The sequence below is a fragment of the Euphorbia lathyris genome, chromosome 5, assembly GCF_963576675.1.
Source record: "Euphorbia lathyris chromosome 5, ddEupLath1.1, whole genome shotgun sequence".
Taxonomy (NCBI): domain Eukaryota; kingdom Viridiplantae; phylum Streptophyta; class Magnoliopsida; order Malpighiales; family Euphorbiaceae; genus Euphorbia; species Euphorbia lathyris.
The window spans coordinates 17054554-17078638 of NC_088914.1; the positions used below are offsets into that span (position 1 = coordinate 17054554).

Genomic DNA, 24085 nt, shown 5'->3' on the forward strand with positions numbered 1-24085 from the left:
TTAATTTATAAAATAAATAAATATAAAGACCAAATTAACTCTTTTCCTTTTGACATTTAACATCGTTAGTCAATTTGATATATGTTTGCTAACGGAATGAACCTCAAGATACTATTTTGTAAATTTTTAAACCACAAGACTGTAATCGAAAACAAATGTAACCACAAGGTTTATTTTTGTATTTTTTCCTTTATAAAATGATTAGAGTTTTTAAAACAACTTTAAAAATCTTTATATCTTTCATATCTAATGGTGAAAAAAACAAAGTAAGCTTTACTTTGTAAAAAATAAAATAACCATAAAAGGCACCTTCATATTAGTATATCTGTAATACAAATATTAGTATATCTGTAATACAAAGAAAATGTATGTATATATAATATATTTAGCGCAAGTGTCTTCATAGAGAGAACTGCAAGTATAGTGTCAAAAGGAAAGCCTTTAGATTAAGTCAAGTCTCGATGAATAAACTGCCAAGACACGCAAATCAATGAAGGAAGTTTCAAAATCACTCTGAAATATGTCTGTGATTCTACACCTAGAATCTAGGTAGACAATTTTCCTATAATACAAATTGTCCTCACTACATCAAACATTCACCATTCAAAGGTTGAGACATATTCTCGAAAAAAAAAAATATATTAGAGCATACCTTTTAACTAGGGAAAATTACACAGAAATTCATCTTTTAAAACCTATTTACAACTATATCAAGTCATAATTTTGGATTATGTCAAACTAGTAAAATCAGTACTTTTAATATATTTTAAAGGTTAGAATTTATAAATTAGAATTTATAAATTAGAAATCTATAATATATTTTCTAGGCTTTATGATTTATGAATTGAAGTCTAGAATTTTTAAATTATGATGTAAAATCAGAATATATAGAGAATAATGACATATTAAGAATTAAGTTTGTTGATATGACTTAGTTGTAATTTTGTACTTAATTATGATATTCATGTATTTGACCCTTTTAACTAGGGGTGTACAATGAATTAATTTCTTGTAATTGAGTTATAATCCAATCCAACCCAACCCATTAAAAAAAATTCATGGGTTGGTTGTTAAAACCAACCCAACCCATTAAATATTGAACTTGAATAGATTGGTTAGGGTTGGATTTGTTATTAACTCAAATAATTTCAAATATAAAGTTATAGCTATTAAACATTGGACTTGGTTTCAAAAAAAAAAAACATTGGACTAAATTGATGAACTTGCAAATATTTGCACCAAATAGAACATAAATAACATTAATTTTTGAGTTAATTTTGAAAAAAAAAATCATGCGCTTTCACGTTTTCGTAGATCGGTATATGTCAGTATTTTTTACTCCAAAACAAATGACTTGACACCTTTAAAATAGAACGATATTTTCGAGATTTTAAATAATTTTTTTACCTTTTCAATGACTTTTTGACTCGCTTTTTTTGGGACTTCCAGAATTCTAGAATTTTTTAGAATTTCAGAAATTCCAGATTTCAAGAATTAATTTAAAATTTAAAATTTCTAAAATTTAAAAATTTCTAGAATTTCAGAATTTTTAAAATTACAGAATTACAGAATTTCTGATATTCGAGAATTTTTGAAATTCCAGAATTTCCAAAATTTTAAAATTTCTGAAATTTCGAAATTTTAGATTTTCCAAAATTCCAGAATTTCTTGAATTACAGAATTTCTAAAATTCCAGATTTTTAGAATTCCAAAATTTCTAAAATTCCTGAATTTCTGGAATTCTAGAATTTCTGAAATTAGAATTCCAAAATTTTCAAAATTTTATAATTTCTGAAATTGTAGAATTTTTGAAATTCTATAAAATTTTGGAATTTTAGAATTTCTAAAATTCTCAAATATCCTTAATAAGAGGCTTAGATTTCTTCTTTGTTAAAATTAAAATTCCTAATCTGTTTTACAAAAGTTTATCATTTATTGGGATAAGGTTCAACCTATCCGCGGATTGGATACAAAAACTTATCCATAAATTGGGAAGTGCCACTTTCTTACCTTTTCCTTTATAGCTCTGTGAGAGGTCTTCTTTCATTTTTACCTTTATTTGATTGTCACATTAGATATTCAAAATAAGTTTATTGATAAACTGAAATAATTTCATGGATTGTGTGTTGTTTTGTTGAACAGAGTCATGCTCCTTGGTTAACCTGAAAATTTCTTCATTAGTGGGCAATTTTTCTTGAAGCTCATCCATTGCTTTAATATTTTCGTTGGTAGCTTGATGCACCGTGCTGATGTTGTAAAGTAGTTGCTTTGTTATGATATCCATGAATGCCCTACTAGACGGCTCCAACGATTCAGAGCACTCATCGATACGCTTGTCAAGGCCTGAGGTGATTTGGATGTGACCTAATGGGTTTCCACTAGTGTCAAGTGGAGATTTGGGACCCTACTTGTGTTGTAAGGATGATTAGTCTGTGTTGTTTTTTTGATGAGCCATGATCATTTATTTGTTCAATCCACACTCACCGCACCAACTTGATAGATTGAATTTGTAAGGTGATGCTCCACGACTAAGAGAATTTCTCCAATGCCTGAGATAAGACAAAAAAAAAAAAACTCAAAGCGAGGTTGTTGACCAGCGAGCCACTGATGCCTAAGTTGAGAGAGTGTAAGATTTAGAGCACAATCAATTGAGTGTAATTACAGTAGATATATGTGTATATACATTGACTATGGAGTCACATTTTATTTATAGTGAGCTTGAGGATGGGACCATAAGTCGGTGTTAGAACCATGTCCTTAGATTCCATGCACGATATGTGTCATCCTCTTAGTGGTGAGAGTATTTTAGGTAGTTAGTAATATACCTAAATTGAGATTCCTTAATCTTAGATGTGATTGAAGAGTCTTGATCCGAAGAGAATTTGTGAAATATCTCATTGATCCATGTGTCATAAGGAATATTTATCCTTATTTAGTTTAATCCAACGATCTTTCTTGCTCTGAACGTTTCTGTTAGTTTATGATGATAACATGTGCAGATGATAAATAAATATATTTTTTTTTTCTCTAAAAATAATAATAATAGTAATAAATTTAAATCTTATTTAGAGTTATAAAAATATAACATGAGGTTTTATAATATTGGTTAGAATAAAATTGAAAAAATGATATTTTTTGATAATGTATACATTATCCAATTGAAAGAAATAATTTGATTAGGATGGATGAATAAAAATTGGAAAATAAAATGAATGAATTTTGATTGCCTCTCATATCCGTTAAGTCAATTTATCGACTTGGATAAAATGACAAACAAGTCACATTTTACAAAAATCTCAGTCCCATCATAAAATGTTAAGTGGTCTGCTTCAAGGGAATTTGGATTGAATCAACCAGATATTTTAATGCTTAATTCATAAGAAAAGTAGTTCAATTTTTACAATATTAAGTGATATAAGATATAACAATATTAAGCTAATTTTCTGTTTTATTGTATAAAATAATTCAATTTTGTTTTGTAATATAAAATTTAGATATATAAAATAATCCAGCCTTGGCTTAATTTTATCATATAACAACAAGAATTAGTTTAATTTTATGTTTTTCTAAATAATGATAAAAAATCTATTGTGTAATTAACTTTTACATATATAATAGATTACATAAATTATGAATTATCTTTTTAAAGTAATTAAGTGATTTAATTTGGAATATGAATTTAAGACATATTAATTGGATAAAGCTTGCTTTATCAAAAATAAAGTAGGTATAGAAATACGAGATATGAAAATTCATCCAAATAAATAAATGTTTTTTGTGTGTATGTGAGTGAGACATGAACAAGGAGAATGATAACGTAATGATAACGTAAGATTATCTTTCTATATTAGTAAGGTAAAAAGTATTATAAAGTGTCTGATGTTTCATTTTTTTGTTTATTAAATATTGATCTTTTATTTTGATACATTAAGTTTTTAATTATTTATTTATTTTTATTGTATTAAGTCCTTACTTGTAAAATTGGTTAGTTGTGAATATTTAATTTAATTAAAAAGTCGTTATTCATTTCATATGTGTTTGAAATTGTATTTTTTACAGTTTAAAATAAGGTTTTGCAGTTTTGCTATAGGCATATTACACATATCAAAAATTGTTTTCAACTGCTTTCAAACTGTGAAAAGTACAAATTTCAAAAGTATGTGAAATGAAAAATACCAGGTTAACCAAATTTTCTAATCAAAACTTTTGTTTTGTCATTAAAAACTTAATGTGATAAAAAAATAAATAAAAGATCAAATGCTTAATAAACGAAACCATGAAAGATCAATGGTCTCATAATGGCTTTTGCTTTAATAATTACAACACTCAAGTTGTTGAATATTCTAAAATGTTTATTCTTAGCGATATGCACCATGGAGGAAGAGAAAACCAAATTGAATATTGAAAGATAGATTCCGAATCAATTCAATAATGGGCTATTTATACCAAGATCCCATTTATTTTACATGCTGTTTACTATTACGAGTTTCTGTTTGTAATTGGAAAAAACTGCTTTTCCAAAAAGGCATGAATTCTCTGCTTTTATAAAAGACTACTTTTCAGGTGTAAAAAACAAACATGAGGTCACTAACTCAACACCTAAAACTTCCATTTGAATTGAAAAGGCAAACATAAGCATGAAAATGAGCAACCAAATACCCCCTAAGTATATATAGCTGAACTTTAACTATACTAGACCCAATCTACACTAAGCTTCATCTGCTAATTGTTCTAATTTAACGCTCCCTCATAAAATGAAGTTTGGTGTAGAATTTTACAACTCCCGAGCTGAAAAAATCAAATAATAACTCAATGGTTGTAAGCAGATCTGTTAGCTAGTTATATGTATACACGTGGTGTAATAAGAAAACTATAACTTATACAATCTCTTACTATATGACATTTTATCTCTACGTGTTTAATCTTCTCAAATAATATATCCATTTCACGTCACAACTTGATTGAGACATGCTCATATATTCCGGCTCAGCCCAAGATTTGATAACCACGTTTTGTTTCTTAGCCTTCCAAAATACAAACCTAGTTAATGACCTTTTTCTTAATTTGCAAGTTCCTAGTCAGCAACATAGAAAGATGTGATATTTAATTGCTCTTCATCCCAGATAGGATAAAAAATGCCATATAAGTTATAGTCCCTTTGAGATATCGTAACGCATGCATGTAGAGAAACTTGTAAGTGGTGTTTAGAGGGTTCTTACATTAATTAGCTAAGTTGCCGACTCGAAAATGTGATATCTAGCCTAGTAAACCCCAAGTAAAGAAGCTTACCTGCAAGTCTTCTATTATAACTTGAGGATTTGGTAATAATTCCTTTTTTTAACCCGTGTGACGCAGGACTATTGATAGGTGCAAATTTTTCCATTTTTGCATCTTGCAAGAGATTAACATATATTTTGTTTGAGATAACAAAGTCATAGAGTTTCTTCTCGCAACTTCAACACTCAAAAAATATCTAACAAGCCCCATGTATTTAATCGCAATTCTTCACAGCCACAATATGATTTTCATGTGAATTAGTTATTAAGATATTATCAACATATATTACAAGAAACGTTGTGATACCATCTACATTCACTTTAAACAAGCAATGCTCATGGCAAGATCTATGAAATTTGAAATGAACCACTTTCGTTGATATTTCTTTATGATGTTGTGTTTCAGCCAGTTGGAGTCCATATAATGATTTAACCAACTTTATCTGGGGGACATCTTGCCTCCTTTTTGTAGAATGTATATTGATATTCCATATATTCTCAGATAGATGAACTAATTATTTACCTAAACATTCGTCCATCCAAATTTGATTCCCATCAATTAAAGGTAGACATTTTTCACCAAGCTTGATGTAGTGATGAGGACATATCCAACACCATGGCCACTAAGTGGGCTAAAAAGGAGAAGAGGGCAGAAATCATGTGGCACGCCGAGCCATATACCACACGGCATGCTACACCAAGAGCCAAGATGAGTAAAGTTCAGGAACAGTCTGGCACGACGTGTCACATCTCGTATGGTGTGCCATCGGACGTGCGGACGAAGTGGCGAAGAGGAAGATCCAGAAGTTGACTCGCACGTCCTGCGAGTTATATGGCACGGCGTGTGAGTCCATTTTAGTTGCCTTCTCCGCCAAGTTCATCAAGGGGGAGACAAGGCATGTCATCCACTATTTACTGTTTTTCCCTTTTACTTATTACCATTGTGCCATTCCAACTATTTACACCACTACCCTCATCTTTTATCCTTCCTATCTTATCCTTATTATCTATGCATATGTTGTAGCCCTAATGAGGCATTTTAGTCTTTTAGCTTAAATTAGGGAGAGGTATATATACTCCTTAATTTGTAAGGAAACACAATTTTATCATATTTAAACAATTAACATCCTTTGAGAGATTTGGTTTATCCAAATTGAGATTATTCATCCTTCTAGTTTTAGCTAAAAAGATTGCATTTTTTGTTGGTTTAACATTAAAACCTCCATTTCGATTTTATCTACATCATATAGACATACAATTATAAACCTATCTCACATGTAGAAGGGTGCAGTCGAGGTACCACTGGGTTAGAGGTGCACTCGCACGATGTGGACGATGTGAATGATACACCGACATGGGGGTCCTTGGTCCAGCCTAATTTTGTTTCGTCCATTATTTTTTATCCTTAATATTATGATTTTTTAGCCGAATTCGAATTAAATTTTCATATTAATTTTAAATTCCAAGACACATCCCTTCATGAACATTCGTCATGGACAGTCGTGTCAGTTCGAATTCTATTTATATAGAATCGAACTGTCAAATTTCAGATACTTAGAATACAAAATTACAATTTTTACTCTTTGAAATTATTCTACTTCATGTTTATTCATACTGTACTACTATTCTGTTCCAGTGACAACGAATTACGCACTGTAAGAGTTCACTTACGTAATCTGTTATATCCTGGGAGACGAATGTCAATAACGAAAAAATATACAGACTGCTAATACATGCCTTAGATTCCTCTACTTCTGTTATTATGAAATGTTTGAAGGTTTCATACACTTTCACGTATTCTCACTTTCTATTACACCAATTTTATAATTATTACAGATCTCTTTATAAATTTTATTTTTGGATTAATCACATCTAACATGGCTCTCATAACACCTAAAAATATTTGGTCCACGTCGAGTTATTAGATTGGTAAGATCTCCTTTATTAGACTGGATATCCGTTATTCCATCCTCACGAGGATATTATAGTCGTATTCTAATTAAAATATACGAAACATAATTGACTCCTAAATAAAAAAATTTATCTAAGATTCTTTCCTAGATAGAATACATAAGATTTAGTCAGGATAAATTACAATGGTTGAATAAGAATATTATGGCCGAAAAATAAAGATACCTATTCTTCATATGGAGGGAACCAGTTGACCTTGAAACCTATACATCCTTTCCTTTTTTTTCAATGCTTTTACTTTCAAAATCTTTCCTCTCTCTCTTTTCCTTTCTCTTTTGTATTTGATTCTTCGTCTTTTTCGGGACGCATGCATGATGCATCTATTAATTCTATTCTCAGGAATTTACTTCTATGGTATAAATTTATGGACGGTCGGCGATTAACGTATTAATGGATAAATGGGTGATGTAAATTTAGTTTACTTTATAGGTTCGATGTAAATTTGATGATCAAATTTAATAAAAATTATAACCGAATTGGACAATTATTCACTGATTAATAATTATTTTTTTTATACAATCGATCTGTAACAATCCGGTTCAGAGTGAGTAGAGTCGAGGTAGAAAGTCTGGGTAAGGAGCGACTCTTAAGGAATGGCGATGGGACATGAATGAACTGAATCCGACATCGAAAATGGAGATAGTGATTGGAACTTATTACTAATAGGAAGAAAATTTAACACATACAAGCGCGTTTTAAAGTCGTGGAACCCAATGTATTAGATTTGGACCAAAACGGTCAATATTTACATAGTATTGGAACTGAGTATTCCACAATCAATCCATTTTATAAAATATTTTTCTAATTTAATTGATACAATGTACCATAAATTCATTATTTTTTTTAACTTAATTCAATTTATAACATTATAAATTAATTTATTATATAACACACACCTCTTAAATTTGTAATTCTAATTCATCAATTAAATTAAATACCCAATTCATCAATTAATGTTTCAATTTCAATCCTAATTTATCTGCAACGAAAACTTCAACTTGTAAAAAGAAAATAAACATTGAAGTTTCCGTGTCCAACCTTTTTAGGTTGGACACCTTCTTCTATCTATGTTAGGGTGCTTTCCACGCCCCAATCAAGTCACAAAGAATAACATTACCCGTCTTTAAAGATGATATTAAATTGGAAATATCATATTTTCTTCCCTTAATTTGCTTAGCAGCTATGATTTCATGGAGCATCTGATCTTATCGAAAAAAATATTGTTTGAAACAATAAAAACGCTCCAACTGGTCTCATTTTCAGTCTCTGTTTTCGAACTGAAACCAAGCTCAGTTATATTCGACGCCTACCAGTCTATCTTCTCCGACTGCCCGTCTAGCTGCTAAGTCGTGTTCCCTTTCGCTTGGTATGTTAAAGTGTAATGTCGATGTTGTGATTTTCCTTACTCAAGGCACTGCTAGTTTTGGTTTCATTATTAAAGATAATTCTAGTAACGTGGTAGCTGCGTCAGTTAGCTTTTATCATGTTCTTTAAACTCCCTTATTGTTGTGTGACTTAATCTGCAGGAAACCTTGAGTTGGTTGAAAGAACACAATTACAAAAATATCATTCTGGAATCTGATTCTCAAACATTTGTTATGCTTTTCATAGCATAGATGAGATAGATTCTATCTTTGGTTTTATTATCTCTAATTGTAAATCCTTTTGTACGAATATCATTAACTGTTCTATCAGTTTTGTTAGTCGATCAGCGAATCGTGTATCACATACTCTAACGAGAGCTTCCGGTTCTAAGTCTGGTCGTGAGGTGTGAGATCATGTTCTTTTTTTTTTGTAACGTTTTGCTTGATGATTCTTTAAAAAGTTTCATTTTTCCTTAAAAAAAGATATAATTCTAAAAAGTTTTACTGTAGACTAGAATCAGTAATAGTCCCTCTACCTAAATAATACCACATCAACAGTTGAACTTATATAAATTGTCTGAATACACGGGATCAGTACTTATCCTGACCCACTGTAAAAAAAAATTCATAATTCCTGACACACTTAAATTAACGGAATACAGCAATATACCAATCTGGAAAGTATAAACATTCATTTTCATCAATTTATTCCATTAACAAACATGTTTTAAATTGCCTATTTGGTTTTGGGGTGGTAGCTCCAATCTTTGATATTCTTCCCACCAAAAATATACTCCTTGGAAGGCATGGAATATGAATACTTGTTCACTTTATTATCAACAGACCTAGTTCACCTTGGTGTCCTCACTAGTGGGGTTAGCTAGGGTTGGAGCCCGGATATTCCTCCGAATTTAATTCAAAATAATTTTCTCGAGTCCTTTTTGTTGGAGAGCAAAAAAGATGAAAAGGAACTAATGTAAGGTGTCAATTATCGAGTTAGTGTCGTATTTTGTGCCGTTTTAATTATTAGGTCAATCTTTTTTTTAGTTATAATGGAGGGCTAATCCCAAGAAAACACCATAAACAGACCAACCATTAAAGACGGGTCATTCTAGAAGCCCAGACCCACAAAAATCAGAAAAAAGAATGTCCTGGATACCTGCAGGAGGCGTATCACACTCGTGAAAACCTAAACTCAAACTCCCTTCGTAGTTTGCCATCCAATCAGCTACCCTGTTCCCTTCCTGTAGGATATGAACGAGCCGCACCTCCCAATCTCTGTCATATAGATCACGACACGCCATAATAAGCCAAGAAAAACGATGTCGTTGAACCAGCTCATGACTAACAAGCTGAATTACTACCAAAGAGTTTATTTCGAAAACTACATTGCGGTAATGCCTAGTTCATGCGTACTTGAGGTCAAAATACAAACCCCATAGTTCTGCCAGTAGTACAAAAACCAAGATTCACCGCCACACTTCCTAACCACTGACCATGGGATCCCTCTAGCCGAAGCGAGCCCCGAGTCCCCATTGCTTGCACCATCACTATTAAATTTAACACATCTTGCATCCGGAGGAACCCACCTAACCAACACCTCTCTAATAGGCCGATCACAGTACATCTGTTCTATACGGAACGCCTTGGTAATTTCTCTCGCCTTGGCCAAAATAAAATCTAGCTTATTGGGGATTATCGGGATGCTAGGCTCAAAGATCAACGAACAGTGCCAGCGCCAAATCCACCAAACCGTGACAGTAAAAAGGACCGACCACTCAGTCTCGAGCCAAGTCCCCCTCCTACTCAAACCATCCCGAATCCAATCCACAAACTCCAAGCTATTAAAAACCAACGAATTTACTGCTGGAATTAAATTTCGCCAAATATCAGTAGCTTTACTGCAGTCGCAAAGAATATGGATAGCAGATTCCGGATAGCCATAAACTGCACAAGAAGTATCGTCGCTCAAGTAACGCACCGTCCTTTTAACATTAGGTCAATCTTAACTCAATTTAAAAAATTATGTCACAATTGAGTCAATTTAAATGGGTTAGTAGTATTGATTTCACGTCGTATTTCTAAATCACTGAGTAATTTATAAACGAATGATGGTTAAAATAAAATAGGATTTTCTTTTTTCTAAGAGTACTTTTTTCGAACATTGCAAAGAACATACATGTATTGGGTCGTCTAACCCAAAGAGAAAATCTGGCCCAAGGTTTTTCCATAATGGGCTATTTCGAAACAAGTGTTTATAGCCTGTAATCATGTGTGGCACTAATCAAGAAATAACTTTTTTTCAGTTTCTTATTCATTGACTAAGAATAATGAGGATGATTTATGGGATTTATGAAATTGGATCATGGGTGATTTGAAAGGGTTTGTGAAATTCAATCTGATTAGAATTAAAAAATATTATCATCGGAAGATAATAATAAAAGTTATTTTTAGATTCAACTATTAATTAAGTTTTTTAATTTAAGGGTTACAATTAAGGATTTAATCCTTATAACTAGAAACAAAGCTAGCATTAGTGGCGAATACAGGATTACTCGGTTGGGGGGACCGATTTTACACATGGATTCGGAAATTTTTTTTTTTTTGCTAAATCGAACTTGCTTAATTTTTTTTGTATATATGAGTGTTATAATTTGAGGGCGAGTCTTGGCGCAACAGTAAACGTTGTTGTCGTGTGACCAAGAGGTCACGGGTTCGAGTCTTAGGAGCGGCCTTTTGCCAAATAAATTGGCAGGGGAAGGCTTGCCCCTAGTACACCCTTGTGGTGGGACCCCTCTCCGGACCCTCGCTCAGCGGGGATGCGTAGTGCGACCGGGCCGCCCTTTTTTTATGAGTGTTATAATTTGAATTGTCAAGAACCACTTTTAAATATTAATGTACAATTTTTCAAAATTAAGCTAGATTTCGTTTATAGTCCTAAACATGTAAAAAAAATGGATTTAGGGAGGACTGAACATGTAAAAAAATTAAAAAAAAATTGATTTCAAATGACCTACTAGACCAAAAAAATAATAATAATTTGGATTTATAGAGGCCTAACATGCAAAAAAAATTAGAAATTTGGATTTTAGAGATGCCTAAGAGGTATAAAAAAAATTAGAAATCTGGATTTAGGGAGTACCTAATAGGTCCAAAATGGATTTAGAGAGTACCTAATAGGTTTAAAATATTGAAATTTTGAAGTTTGGACAAGCCTAACAATGAGATATATTTAATTTTCTTTATTAGTTCAATACTAGTTTCTAAAAAAATTATAACATTTTTACATTTTTTTATGTTTAGTTTTAAAATTTTAAAATTTAATTTAGAAATTTAGTTGTTTGAATCTCAAAAATAAGAAATTAATTTTTTTTTAATGGAAAAGACATAATAAAAATGAGTTCAAAAGTGTTATGAAAATAAATAAAGTAATTAAAAATGGTAACATAGTTTTATAATTATTGAAAAATAAAATTTAAATAAACAAACATTTTCTAAAATAAATTGAGGTTGGAGGAATTGAACCTAGGACCTTTAAAAAAAAACAAGTGTTTTAACCATCTCATCTACCTTTGAACAATGAAATATTACTACATAGTTTTGATATAGACTAATATTAGGGGGGCCGAAACTACTCGTGACTACGGTATTTCCGTTGGCAGGAGGGGCCCGCCCCCCCGGGCCCCCTGTATACGCCCCTGCTAGCATAGAGTGCAAAGGATCCGAAGCCCCCCTCGACTCCACTCTTAAGTAGGGGTGCAGTTCCCTAATACCAGTTTAGTTTGATTCATATATATATATATATATATATATATATATAAAATTAAAAAAAACAGAATGCACTAGTGGGGTTTGAACCCTGGCCACTTCACACATACTTCATACTACTTACCACTAAGCTAATTGTTTCCCTTGTTTATTATGGAGCGCGCTGATTAATATACCCTTATCCATGTAGCTTGTATTGTTTAATATTTGACACATGCACCTATTAATATCGATTAAATGTGCATAATAATAAATTATGAATAGAAAAAAAATGTGCATAATAATGAATTATTAATAGAACAAAAAATCCAAAAACATGCTCCAATTTTTTATTTATTTAATTCCTCTATATTTTTTTGTAATTCATGTTTTTAAATGTTAAGGACGATGTTCTAAATATTGTTACATACGTTCTAACCTTTATAATTTGTGTTCTAAAAATTAAGTATAATGTTTTAAAAAAACCAGTAAATATATGGACCATTTTTACATTTGTTCTATAATATAATTTATAACTCATATTCTAAATAACATAACGTATGTTCTAAAGTTTATAGTTTGTGTTCTAAAAATTAAGTATAATGTTCTAAAAAAATCAGTAGATATCTGGATCATTTTTTCATTTGTTCTATAATATAATTTATAACTAATGTTCGAAAAAACATGACGCCTGTTCTAAAAAATATAACGTATGTTCTAAAAAATATGTCGTATGTTCTAAACTTCATAGTTCGTGTTTTAAAAGTTAAAATATATGTTCTAACGTATTTTAAAAAAATATATTTTCTTATATAAATAAAATATTAACATGAAATTTTATTAAAATATATAATATATTTTTACTTAAAAAATATTATATGGACCATTTTTGCATTTGTTCTATAATATAATTTATAACTCATATTCTAAATAATATAGCGTATGTTCTAAAGTTTATAGTTTGTGTTCTAAAAATTAAGTATAATATTCTAAAAAAAATTAGTAGATATCTGGATCATTTTTGCATTTGTTCTATAATATAATTTATAACTCATGTTCGAAAAAACATAACGCATGTTCTAAAAAACATAACGTATGTTCTAAAAAATATGTCGTATGTTCTAAACTTCATAGTTCGTGTTTTAAAAGTTAAAATATATGTTCTAACGTATGTTTAAAAAAATATATTTTTTTATATAAATAAAATATTAATATTAAATTTTATTAAAATATATAATATATTTTTATTTAAAAAATATAGTATTGGATTTTTTTTTAGCATCAGATGCACTTAATAATATATAAATAAGAATTGTATAACGAACAAACTAAAGCAAACGTATTTTTATTTAAAAATTATAGTATTAGATTTTTTTTAGCATCAAAAGCACTTAATAATATATAAATAAAAGAATTGTATAATGAACAAACTAAAGCAAGTGTATTTTTATTTAAAAAATATAGTATTGGATTTTTTTTAGTATCAGAGCCACTTAATAATATAAATAAAGGAATTATACAATGAACAAATTAAATAAGTGGCTTAGTGGTAGATGTTGTGTGTGTCTCTCTCTTTCTATGCCTTAGTCCCAGGTTCGAATCCCTCCACCCTCATTTTTTTATTTAAACTTTAATTAAAAGCATCAAAACTACGTCGTTTCATCTAGTTCTCACCTATCAAAGTGTCCTCATCTAAGGGAGGGTTCTCACTTGATCCCTCCCCTATATATATATATATATATATAACTTTTATTTGCTTAAATTTTATTTTCTAAATAACTATGTTACTACTATTAACTAGTCGAAGACGCACATTGTATGGGTTAATTATATAATATTATTTAACAAATTTTCTTTATTTTATCAGCGTTAGCAATCCATCGGTGAACTTGAACTTTGGTTTGACGAACCGTAGGACTAAGTTCGTCCTTCAACTGAACATTTGATTACGTCACTGGAAAATATAATCTGACGTTGGATGTCTTGCAGTCTTTGAGAGAGTTCTTTTTAACCTATCACCTTTGGTTTTATTCCATCTAGTTTTATGCGTATTATTGGTGTTTAAATTATTATATTACTGGTTTTGAAATAAGTCATTTTTCCATCTTACTTTTGTGTACACCCGTCCATTCTTTTTCATCTCAACAGTGGCATAGCTAGAAATTATGGGTTACAAAATTTGGACGACTAGATTGATGATCAACGACTAGAGAGAAAAAGGAGAAATCAGTGCAAGTTTGGTATATATTTCAATTATGTTCAATTAAGATAACAGAATAAACACAATTTAATAGTAATTAATATTAATTCAATTTATAAAAAAAAATATTAATTCAATTTATAGTATAATAAATGTATTTTTTACCTTAATCAATATCATTTTTAACATAACATTTATTTTCTAATTCAATTTAATATAAAACATAATAACTTAATTCTCTAATTGAAATTCAATCTCTAACCCAAAAATGCTAAAACAATTAGTTATTATTTTAATTATATAATATTAAATAATCAAATTATTAATTATAAATTTATGGACATAAATGAAATGTTCAATCAATTAAAATTATCAACAATATTTCTTCTCAATGTAGTTGTAAATGAACATTATAATTTATATAAAAACTCAACAATTATATCAAAATACGAGTTTTAAATTGAAGGACTACATAAGAAAATACTATTAGTTTATAGTTCTAAAATATTTCAATTATAGAATAAAATTATTGTTACATAATCAAATGAAACATTATAATACGTTACTAATGGAAATATGATAATTGTATACTTTTTCTTTTTTTTTCACCATTCATTTCTCAATAAAGGGTTATTCTTCTCATTTTGTATTGATATAATCAATTGCACCCGGTTCATTGTAGAAATTCTCCTCGTATAATTAGGAAAACAGGAAATCAGAATCCAAGTAATAAAGGTCCAAACGCGTCTATGACGGCCCATTACCCATGTCGTAATGCCTTGAATCAGTATATCCTGTTTCCTATTCGGAGTAGTATTGGGTTTCAGATTCCTAGTTGGATTGGGATCATGGGTTCCTAGTTGGATTGGGATCATGGGTTCCTAGTGGGATTAGGTTAGATTGGGTATTATAAATACCCTATTATGTAAACCTAATCATTGTAATCTGATTTTCGCCTTCTAATAATACTATTCTCCTTCTGCCCGTGGACTAGCCAACACAACGTTGGTGAACCACGTAAATTTGTGTTTTTCGATTGCTTGTTTTTTTATCTTTCATTAATTCCGCACAACAACCCACATCGACAGTCCAAACACGTCTATAAAGGACCAAACCCAACAAATAGGAACCCAATGCAGCTAGCGGAGTTTGAATCTCCAGACGCAAAGGAATCTTTCGGAATCCTATAAGACAAAGGATTCCTCCTTTAAGGGACTAGAAATCCTAGCTCCATAAGGATTCATAATGAGATGACAACCTTAAACCTAATCAAACACTATAAATAGACAGGTATAAACACAAGGTTTAGTACGTTATCTACTATCTCTCAACTAATTCACACACTTCAATCTGATCCAATCATAAATTGACTTAGGCATCAGAGCGGGGTTGCCGGAATCCAACCCCGCCTGACCTGCATATTGTTTTGTAGGCTCATTACAATGTCGGATCATCATTGCGGCTTTGACACGTAAGCCAGATTAGGTAACAAGTTATCACATGGTCTTAGACTAAACCTGTTAATATTGGTATCAAAATCGACTCTCTACGTGCAATGTATTGGTTCAAGGTGAATCAAATGGAAGTTAGTGGATCCGTAACGACTGGATCCTAAAAGATGGTGTCAGAATGGAAAGATCGAGTAAAAACCATCCCTAAAAATTGGTGTGAGAGCAAGGAAATTAGTGTGAATGTAACGACCTGGTTTTAAGGGATGACGCCAGACTAGAAAACTTGAGTAAGAAAAAGTTCTAAAAGATAGTGTCAGCGGGAAAAAAAAAAAAACTGAATCTAAGACTGTTATAGTCAAAAGTCAAAAGTATAAATAGAAGTAAGAATCTAATATGTTAAAGTGTGCCAAGTATATGGGTCAAATATGCTAATATTAAAGTATAAGGGCCAGTTTGGCAAATTTGATGACCATGTTGGATTTATCCGGATATATGGCTAGCTTCCACACTCTCCCTACACATGTAGCTGTAACTGATTTGGCACCCACCCAACAGATACATTCAACTAATTATTCTGAATTCAGCCATTAGAATTCCAATCCTTCATTTTGGTGGTGTGACTTTTGTGGGTAAACTCTAATAGGTTGAATGTTGGATAATTCTGCATTTTTCTTAAAATTGTGGGTACAAAATTGAGAAAATTCTCAAGATAAACTACCACCACTCATTTGAATCAACCAAAACACCCACCCAAATCCACACTTGCCCTCTCTCTTTCCTTTCCCACCCCAAAAAAACAAAAAAGATCCCAACTTTTCTGATATGCTGCCTCTTCCATTCCTTCTTCTCCTTCTCCTTCTCCTTCTCCACCACCTACTACTATGGCCAAGAATATACCTGAATAATCCCTCATCTGTTTTTCGCTTTCTCTTTACTTCCTCTTCTACTGAACATGTCTGCCTCTTATTGCCTTCCTTCTACAAGAAACTCTGTTTCTTCTCATCTCTATCTAACCAGAAACCGCCTGCCAAGACAGACTTTTCAGTTCAAGCCTCAACCTCTACCACCAAATCCTTCTCTTCTTTCCCCATTGAGATTCAGAGGTTATAAAATTACTCACCCTTTTGCTAGTATTTCCTCTTTTGCTGAACCTGGTGGAGAAGAAGAAGAGCACAGGGATGGAATTCAAATTGAGAAACATGAAGAAAAGCTGAAGAATGATGAAACTGAGTTACCTGGAATGGCTCAGGCCTTTCATATATCTTCAAGCACAGCTTCTGCTATTTCTATAGTTATAGTGTTTGCTGCTCTTACTCTGCCACTATTTATGAAGTCTTTGGGGCAAGGTTTGGGGTTAAAGACAAATATTTTATCATATACAACACTTTTGTTTGGATTCTATATGGCTTGGAATATAGGGGCTAATGATGTGGCTAATGCCATGGGGACTTCTGTCGGATCCGGGGCATTAACTCTCCGGCAGGCGGTGCTAACAGCGGGTATCTTGGAATTCTCAGGGGCACTTTTAATGGGTACCCATGTGACCAGCACAATGCAGAAGGGGATTCTTGTGGCTAATGTGTTTCAAGGGAAAGATACTCTACTCTTTGCTGGGTTGCTCTCTTCTCTGGCTGCTGCTGGTACTTGGTTGCAGGTGCATTTTCTCTTACTGAGTTCTTACATCTTGTTTTAAGGTTTTCAATCATGTAATTCTTCTGTAGTTGTTGTTGGATTTGTTTTCTTTATGTTTGAATATTAGTTTCAGGAACAAACACTTTAGAAAAACAAAACAATCAAGTCCTCTTCTCAACTAGTTGAGATTTGCTACAAGGAATGCAGAGTCTTCATTTTCATTCACTTGTGTACATTATAAGATTCAAATGTAGTTTCTTCTAGTTTTCATGCCCTAACTGTAACGACCCCATCATGAGAGGGGCGACTCCAGGGTGGAAGACCTGAAAAAGTGGTGCTAAAGGATGGCGATGGGGACAATGATGAACCGGATCCCATATCAAAATGGAAATGGAGAGAGTGACTGATGTAGACACATTTTAGCCGTGAGGTTCAAGGAATGAGACTTGGGCCAAAGCGGACAGTATTCTACATTTTATCAGACCGGGCTCTTACATGAACTGAATGTGGTTCTTCTGTGATGTATATGTTGAAAGAGGTTGGGTTCTCTTTTAACTGATGCTTGATTTATCATGTTGTCTGATCCAGGTTGCTTCATATTATGGTTGGCCTGTCTCCACCACACATTGTATAGTAGGCTCAATGGTTGGATTCGGTCTCGTGTATGGAGGCACTGGTGCTGTCTTCTGGAGTTCACTGGCAAGGGTGACTTCTTCATGGGTGATCTCACCATTAATGGGAGCAATGGTGTCATTCCTCGTCTACAGATGCATCCGTAGGGTATATTCTTACTTGGCTTCAAACCATAAACTTTTCTGCTTGGTGGAACTATACAAGCCCCTATTAAGAATTTTCATTCTTGCTGGTTCTCACCATCCTTAGTTTTTGCAGTTTGTATACAGTGCTCCAAATCCTGGGCAAGCTGCTGCTGCTGCTGCACCGATAGCCGTCTTTGCGGGAGTGACAGGGATATCTTTTGCTGCCTTTCCTCTAAGTAAGATATTTCCTTTGGCTCTGGCACAGGCTTTAGCTTCTGGTGCTGTTGGTGCATTCTTAGTCTCCAAACTCATCCACAAACAGCTTGGTCATCTACTCGAGAAAGTTAGTTCAACAAAACCAGAGCCAAAGACGAATACAGTCCAAAACAAAAGTATAGGATTTCTTTCCGATTTCGCAGGACCAACGGGTACCCAATTGGAGATAGTTTATGGGGTTTTCGGTTATATGCAGGTACTCTCAGCCTGCTTCATGTCATTTGCCCATGGTGGAAATGATGTATCCAATGCAATAGGCCCTCTAGCAGCAGCATTGTCGATTCTTCATGGCGCTTCTAGTGGAACAGAGATTGTTATTCCAATTGATGTTCTAGCATGGGGAGGATTCGGTATAGTCGCAGGGCTGACAATGTGGGGGTATCGGGTGATTGCAACAATTGGAAAGAAGATAACAGAGCTTACACCAACTAGAGGGTTTGCAGCCGAGTTTGCTGCAGCTTCTGTAGTTCTAGTTGCATCGAAGCTCGGACTACCTATTTCGGCAACACATACATTGGTCGGTGCAGTGATGGGTGTAGGATTTGCCAGGGGACTAAACAGTGTTAGAGCAGAAACAGTTAGAGAGATTGTGGCTTCATGGTTGGTGACAATTCCAGCTGGTGGTATCTTTGCCGTATTCTATACATGGATCTTTATCAAGCTGTTGCCTTCCCTATTCTAAGTTAGGTCTACATAATCGAAAATTGATCGGTTTTATGTATGTGATTAATCAAAATCACTCATTCTTTTGATATTTGGGCTGATATGATTTCCTTGATTGGAAATCACAATATATGTGGAACTAAACAAACAAAATCTGTGTTCCTTGTTGATGAATGCATTTGAAAGTCTGATTGTTGTCTCCGCTGTATTGAACTCATCTTAAAATTTCTCGATGAACTAGACCAGAACATATCATTTTATAGAATAGGGACATTTTGGTGTATCGATTGCAGGAAATTGTGTGAAAGGTGAGTCATAATGCAATTCATATGAGTGTTTTTAGTCCATTTTCCAACATGTCATTACTAAAATGCAGGCTGATACATTCCATTCACAGCCTGAACTCAAAATTACCAATGAATACACAGATGTAAATGTTGAAACGTTACGCAGAAGTTTGTAATTTAAAATATTGAAAAGGGCTAATGAAAAATAATACGAATGGTAGGTTATGAAACATGGGAAACAGAGCTCTAACCAGAAATTAGCATCGAAACACTTCTTATTGTGGACTATGTTGGGTTAGCAGACTGCTTCCGAACAGAAGCTTCACTGCTTCACAACTCTTCAGAAAAAGAGTAAAGAGAACTTTGTCTTCAAGGAACACATAACAGAATATACAGAAATGCAAGTCATCAGGAAGATAACATAGTCAAGGAGAGACTTCTTGTACAGAAGTGAGACTAGGTTCCCACCCAGATGCCCGAAAAACTCTCGTCTTCGGAAGTGGGGGAACAAAAGCCTTCTTAGTTCTGACACCCCTCCTCACTGAACGTTTCGAGTCTCTTGACAACTTACCCTTGGTGTTATAGAAGTCTTTTGCTGAAGAAACAGAGTCATTTGAAATATCCATACTCGACTCCCAGGTGATATTTACATCTGATTCCTCATCTCTTCCAGTAGCATGCGCTGTAGCTTTCCGCCTCTCCATATGTTTACGTTTTAATTTCCGAGCAGTACTTGATGGCATTATCAAGTATTTCTGGCCAGGCAACAAATCCTCATCTGGCCCTAACACGGATTTCTGGGGATTTTTGAAAACTTCTGGACGGGCAACACACATACCAGGATATTTGTCCATCAAATGAGATGCAGGAACAGCATGTTGATACAACTCCTCTCGTCCGCCAGCATGAACTATCCTGACAGAAAAATCCCTGGATTGTGAGGGGAAGTTTAATGATACAGAAGCTCCTCCCAATTCTTCTTTCCCTCTGGTCTCCTTGTGAGAGCCTTGATTTTGGCACAACAAATTAACACAAGCCTTCAGCATAGCTGGCAATCAAAATCGGTCAGATGGAGACGCTCATATGGGGAGCATTGTTGTACCAGCTGGAAGTATTTCATATTGTTATTTCTTGCCAAGGTGGATATCCTTTTCCTTTTGTTTTTAATGGCCTGCTATTTCTATTTCGTATTATTCTCCCACAGAATCAAAGATGAAACCGAGGCTTTGGACAGACATACAGAGAACAGAATAGACTCTTCTTTTGTCTAGTTATCCATGGTTAGATGACAAAAGAAAACGTCAAAGAACACTGGTTTGGTTCTAAGTATCTTTGCAGCACATCCTTTTGCCATTGTCATACTCCCACAAACCAGATGAAACCTGACGTTCGAGCTTCTTCATCCTTCCGCTAATCCAATTGTTATGAAGAATGAGGCAGCCATGTTTTGCACAGGCTTCTTTTACATTTTTCTTTTGCCATAGTTCTAAATATGCACCATTAGGGAAGAGGTTTCTGTCCAAAAACTGAACCGTGAGATTTGTTTCAGGTTCCACACATCTATCATCACCGATTCGATAGGATCCGCCTACCCCGCATAGCGTGTCATAGAAGCTAGGCTGCTCAGAGAGGCTTGAATTTGCAGCATGCTTCACCACTTTCTCCATAGCAGCAATTGTTGAAACATCCGAACGAGCAAAGTAGAAGCCAGAATTCAAGCGCCTAGGCAAGTTCACAGGTCCTGCAGATAGAAAATCATTAGCAAAACACATCATTACACCAAAAACAGAACAGGATATGGACATAAATTACAAATAAGTGACTGCACCAAAAATTAAAGAGATATTCCTACAATTTAATCTACTAGTTTTCTTCTGAACCTTGAAAGCAGGTATAATCCATACTTCTAAACTAATAATGAAATTTAGTATTAATGGCATCATAGTTGGAATAACACCTGCTCTGTATTCATCAGACTGTGCCAACAGAATAGCAGGACCGAAAGAAGAAAGCGTTGGCAGCGGATTCGAAAACCAATAAACATCTACATCACTGAAAAGTACATTATATCCCAGCTTCAATATCTTCAGAACCATTCTAGACTTCACTTTTGTCACCCTCTGAAAGCATGTGGTTCCAAAGTGACAATCATTGAAGCTAATATTACTCGGGGCTGATGGATCGTAAAAAACTGGCAGACCCTGGCACGAAACAGAAATATTTGAGATCAGGCACATTGGGTGAAAGGGGTCCAAAAACTAAGTTCAGGTACACTTTTAAGGGCACTTTTCACAAGTAGATCTCTCCATCATATAACTCATGATAGTACCGAATATATTATTGTAATCAGGACAGCAAATCAAACCCAAAATGATATTATATTTACCTGTAAGACAGAGAATTCATAAGTTTCCTTATCAAGAGCACAGATCAAGAAGTTTCTGACATGGAGACGGCGCAATCTACACACCCAACTCATTAACATGTCTTTGTAACTATATCCAGCAACAGCAAGCACAATTGTCTGATTCTCATCTGCAGTTGCTAAAAGAAGTGACTCCAAGGAAAATGGACTATCTAAGGGTACCAAGTACTTCAACTGATTTCCAAAAGAACAATTTGACATTCTTTCTTTTGTTTTAATATTATTAACACAAGCTACATTTTTCTTCTTTGTCTTTGAATGCAGAATCCTTCTACTCCATACACTAAGTTTCTGATCCCTAAACGGATATGTGGTGTCTTCTTTTGTGTCAACAAACAAATATTTTCCATCACAATTCACAAGTTTTAGTAAACTAGAATAATCAATTTCTTTGAATAATAAAGATCCATAGGATGCTCCAAGATGTGCATTTCCCACATTTTCCCAGCTTCCGATATTCGAAAAACTGGAGATGTCTTCGGAGTGATTAGACTGATCTCCATGATCATTTAGATAGAGACATGAAATGGTCCAACTTGCATCAAATACAAACCTAAATTCAGATGATACAACCTCATTAATGATCCAGTGATTGTGAATCCCCTTGCCAAACAAAAAAGGTGGAATTACTCCATTAAATAGAGCTGCATTCCTGCTATTCCATGCCATAAGCATTCTATCATCACAATCACTCCATTCCCAATTCTGTTCTAGCATCATCTGCAACTGTAAGAAACAAAGTCAGAGCTGTGTTCCCAATAGGGTAAGCTTTCAGTCTCAATTCATACCTCTTGGAGTTTAATCGGATTCCCATCCTCTCTTAGCCAATGTCTCCCAGAATCATCAAAGTGAAATGGGAAATAAGAAACATTTCTTAATGAAGCTACAAGAAGCCAATCATTGTCTAGTTTATAAGCATGATATAAAGTAGAGATGAAACCAGAGAGAAGAACAGTTTCTGAATTCACAAAAACGGATATGTCTGTTTCAAATGCCCGAGACCTTTCCACCATGGAGTGAAAGAAAGGGGTTCCAAGAAACCTATAACCAACCAATACCAAAAATCATAAACTAAAGTTAGAATAAATCAACAAACTACACTAATTAAAGATAACAAAAAGAGGGAATTTCAATTTCATACGTAAAATCGACACTGGAATCAATTAAAACTCGAGAACCAGAGGCAGAGGCGAAAGAAGCAGCAAGAGGGTCTTGGGTGAAAAGAACAACAGTGAGATGAGGGGATGAAGCAAGCCAGGAGCGAATAGCAAGAGTCTGTCTTTTTCCAGCAGAACCGGAATAGGGGGTCGGAGCCGAGAAGATTGTGATTTTAGGATTTGCCACATCGCCGGAATCAAAAAGAATTTCATCCCTGAAGGGTAAACTTTGAATGAAGTAAACAGAGAGAAGAATAAACACAACTCCATAGAGCCAAATGGACCAGAGCCCCACCCGGGATACCTGTGAATCAAAATGAAGAAACATAAATTGAGGGAATTACAGAGAAAGAAGAAGAAGAAGAAGAAGAAGAAGAATAAAGGATGAAAGGAGAGAGGGGAAAAGACCTTCATAGCATAGCTGAATGGATTTGTTGTGAGGATGAAATGCAGAAAGAGAGTTGGTTTTAATGCGTGGGATAGAAGAAAAAAGAATGGAACTTTAACTGAAGAAATGAGTTTTCAGCAGCACCAAGACCGGGGACGAAGGTGGATTTTGATTTTATTATTCATTCATGTGAGGCTCTCTCGTCGGACACAACTCACATTCCATTAGTTTCCCACTTTTTCTGATTTCAATAAGTCAAACCATTTTACCCAATTCAACTGATAAATTACATTTATGGCCACTAAATTTTACTAATTTTCACATTAAATTTTTGGCGTAATGCTCCTCTAGCCCTCTTAACTTATTCAAATTGGTCATTTTACCTCCTCAACTTCTCGAATGTCCTGTTTACCCTCTTAACTCCATAAAAATGGTATTTCTCACACCTTCAACTTGTCAATTTATCCTCTCAACTCATAGAATATCCTAT

General features: G+C 33.5%; 2 protein-coding genes across 3 annotated transcripts; one reads left to right on the top strand and one right to left on the bottom strand.

The window, feature by feature from the left end:
• The first annotated feature begins 16743 nt into the window (after nucleotides 1-16743).
• Nucleotides 16744-19537, top strand: LOC136228872 (inorganic phosphate transporter 2-1, chloroplastic). Its single transcript, XM_066017360.1, has 3 exons — nucleotides 16744-17663; nucleotides 18230-18421; nucleotides 18533-19537. Exons 1-3 carry the CDS (start codon nucleotides 16962-16964, stop codon nucleotides 19355-19357), a joined length of 1719 nt encoding a protein of 572 aa, XP_065873432.1. The 5' UTR covers nucleotides 16744-16961; the 3' UTR covers nucleotides 19358-19537.
• Nucleotides 19419-23810, bottom strand: LOC136228871 (beta-arabinofuranosyltransferase RAY1). 2 transcript variants are annotated; one of them, XM_066017359.1, is made up of 6 exons: nucleotides 23616-23810; nucleotides 23192-23511; nucleotides 22839-23091; nucleotides 22012-22770; nucleotides 21583-21826; nucleotides 19419-21366 (listed from the first exon to the last, which is right to left on the bottom strand). In XM_066017359.1, the coding sequence occupies exons 1-6, from the start codon at nucleotides 23619-23621 to the stop codon at nucleotides 20948-20950; spliced, it is 2001 nt and encodes a 666-aa protein (XP_065873431.1). In that variant the 5' UTR covers nucleotides 23622-23810; the 3' UTR covers nucleotides 19419-20947. The 2 variants fall into 2 exon arrangements, with proteins under 2 accessions (XP_065873431.1, XP_065873430.1); XM_066017358.1 differs by having other exon boundaries at nucleotides 22012-22776; nucleotides 23616-23809.
• Nucleotides 23811-24085: the final 275 nt, after the last annotated feature.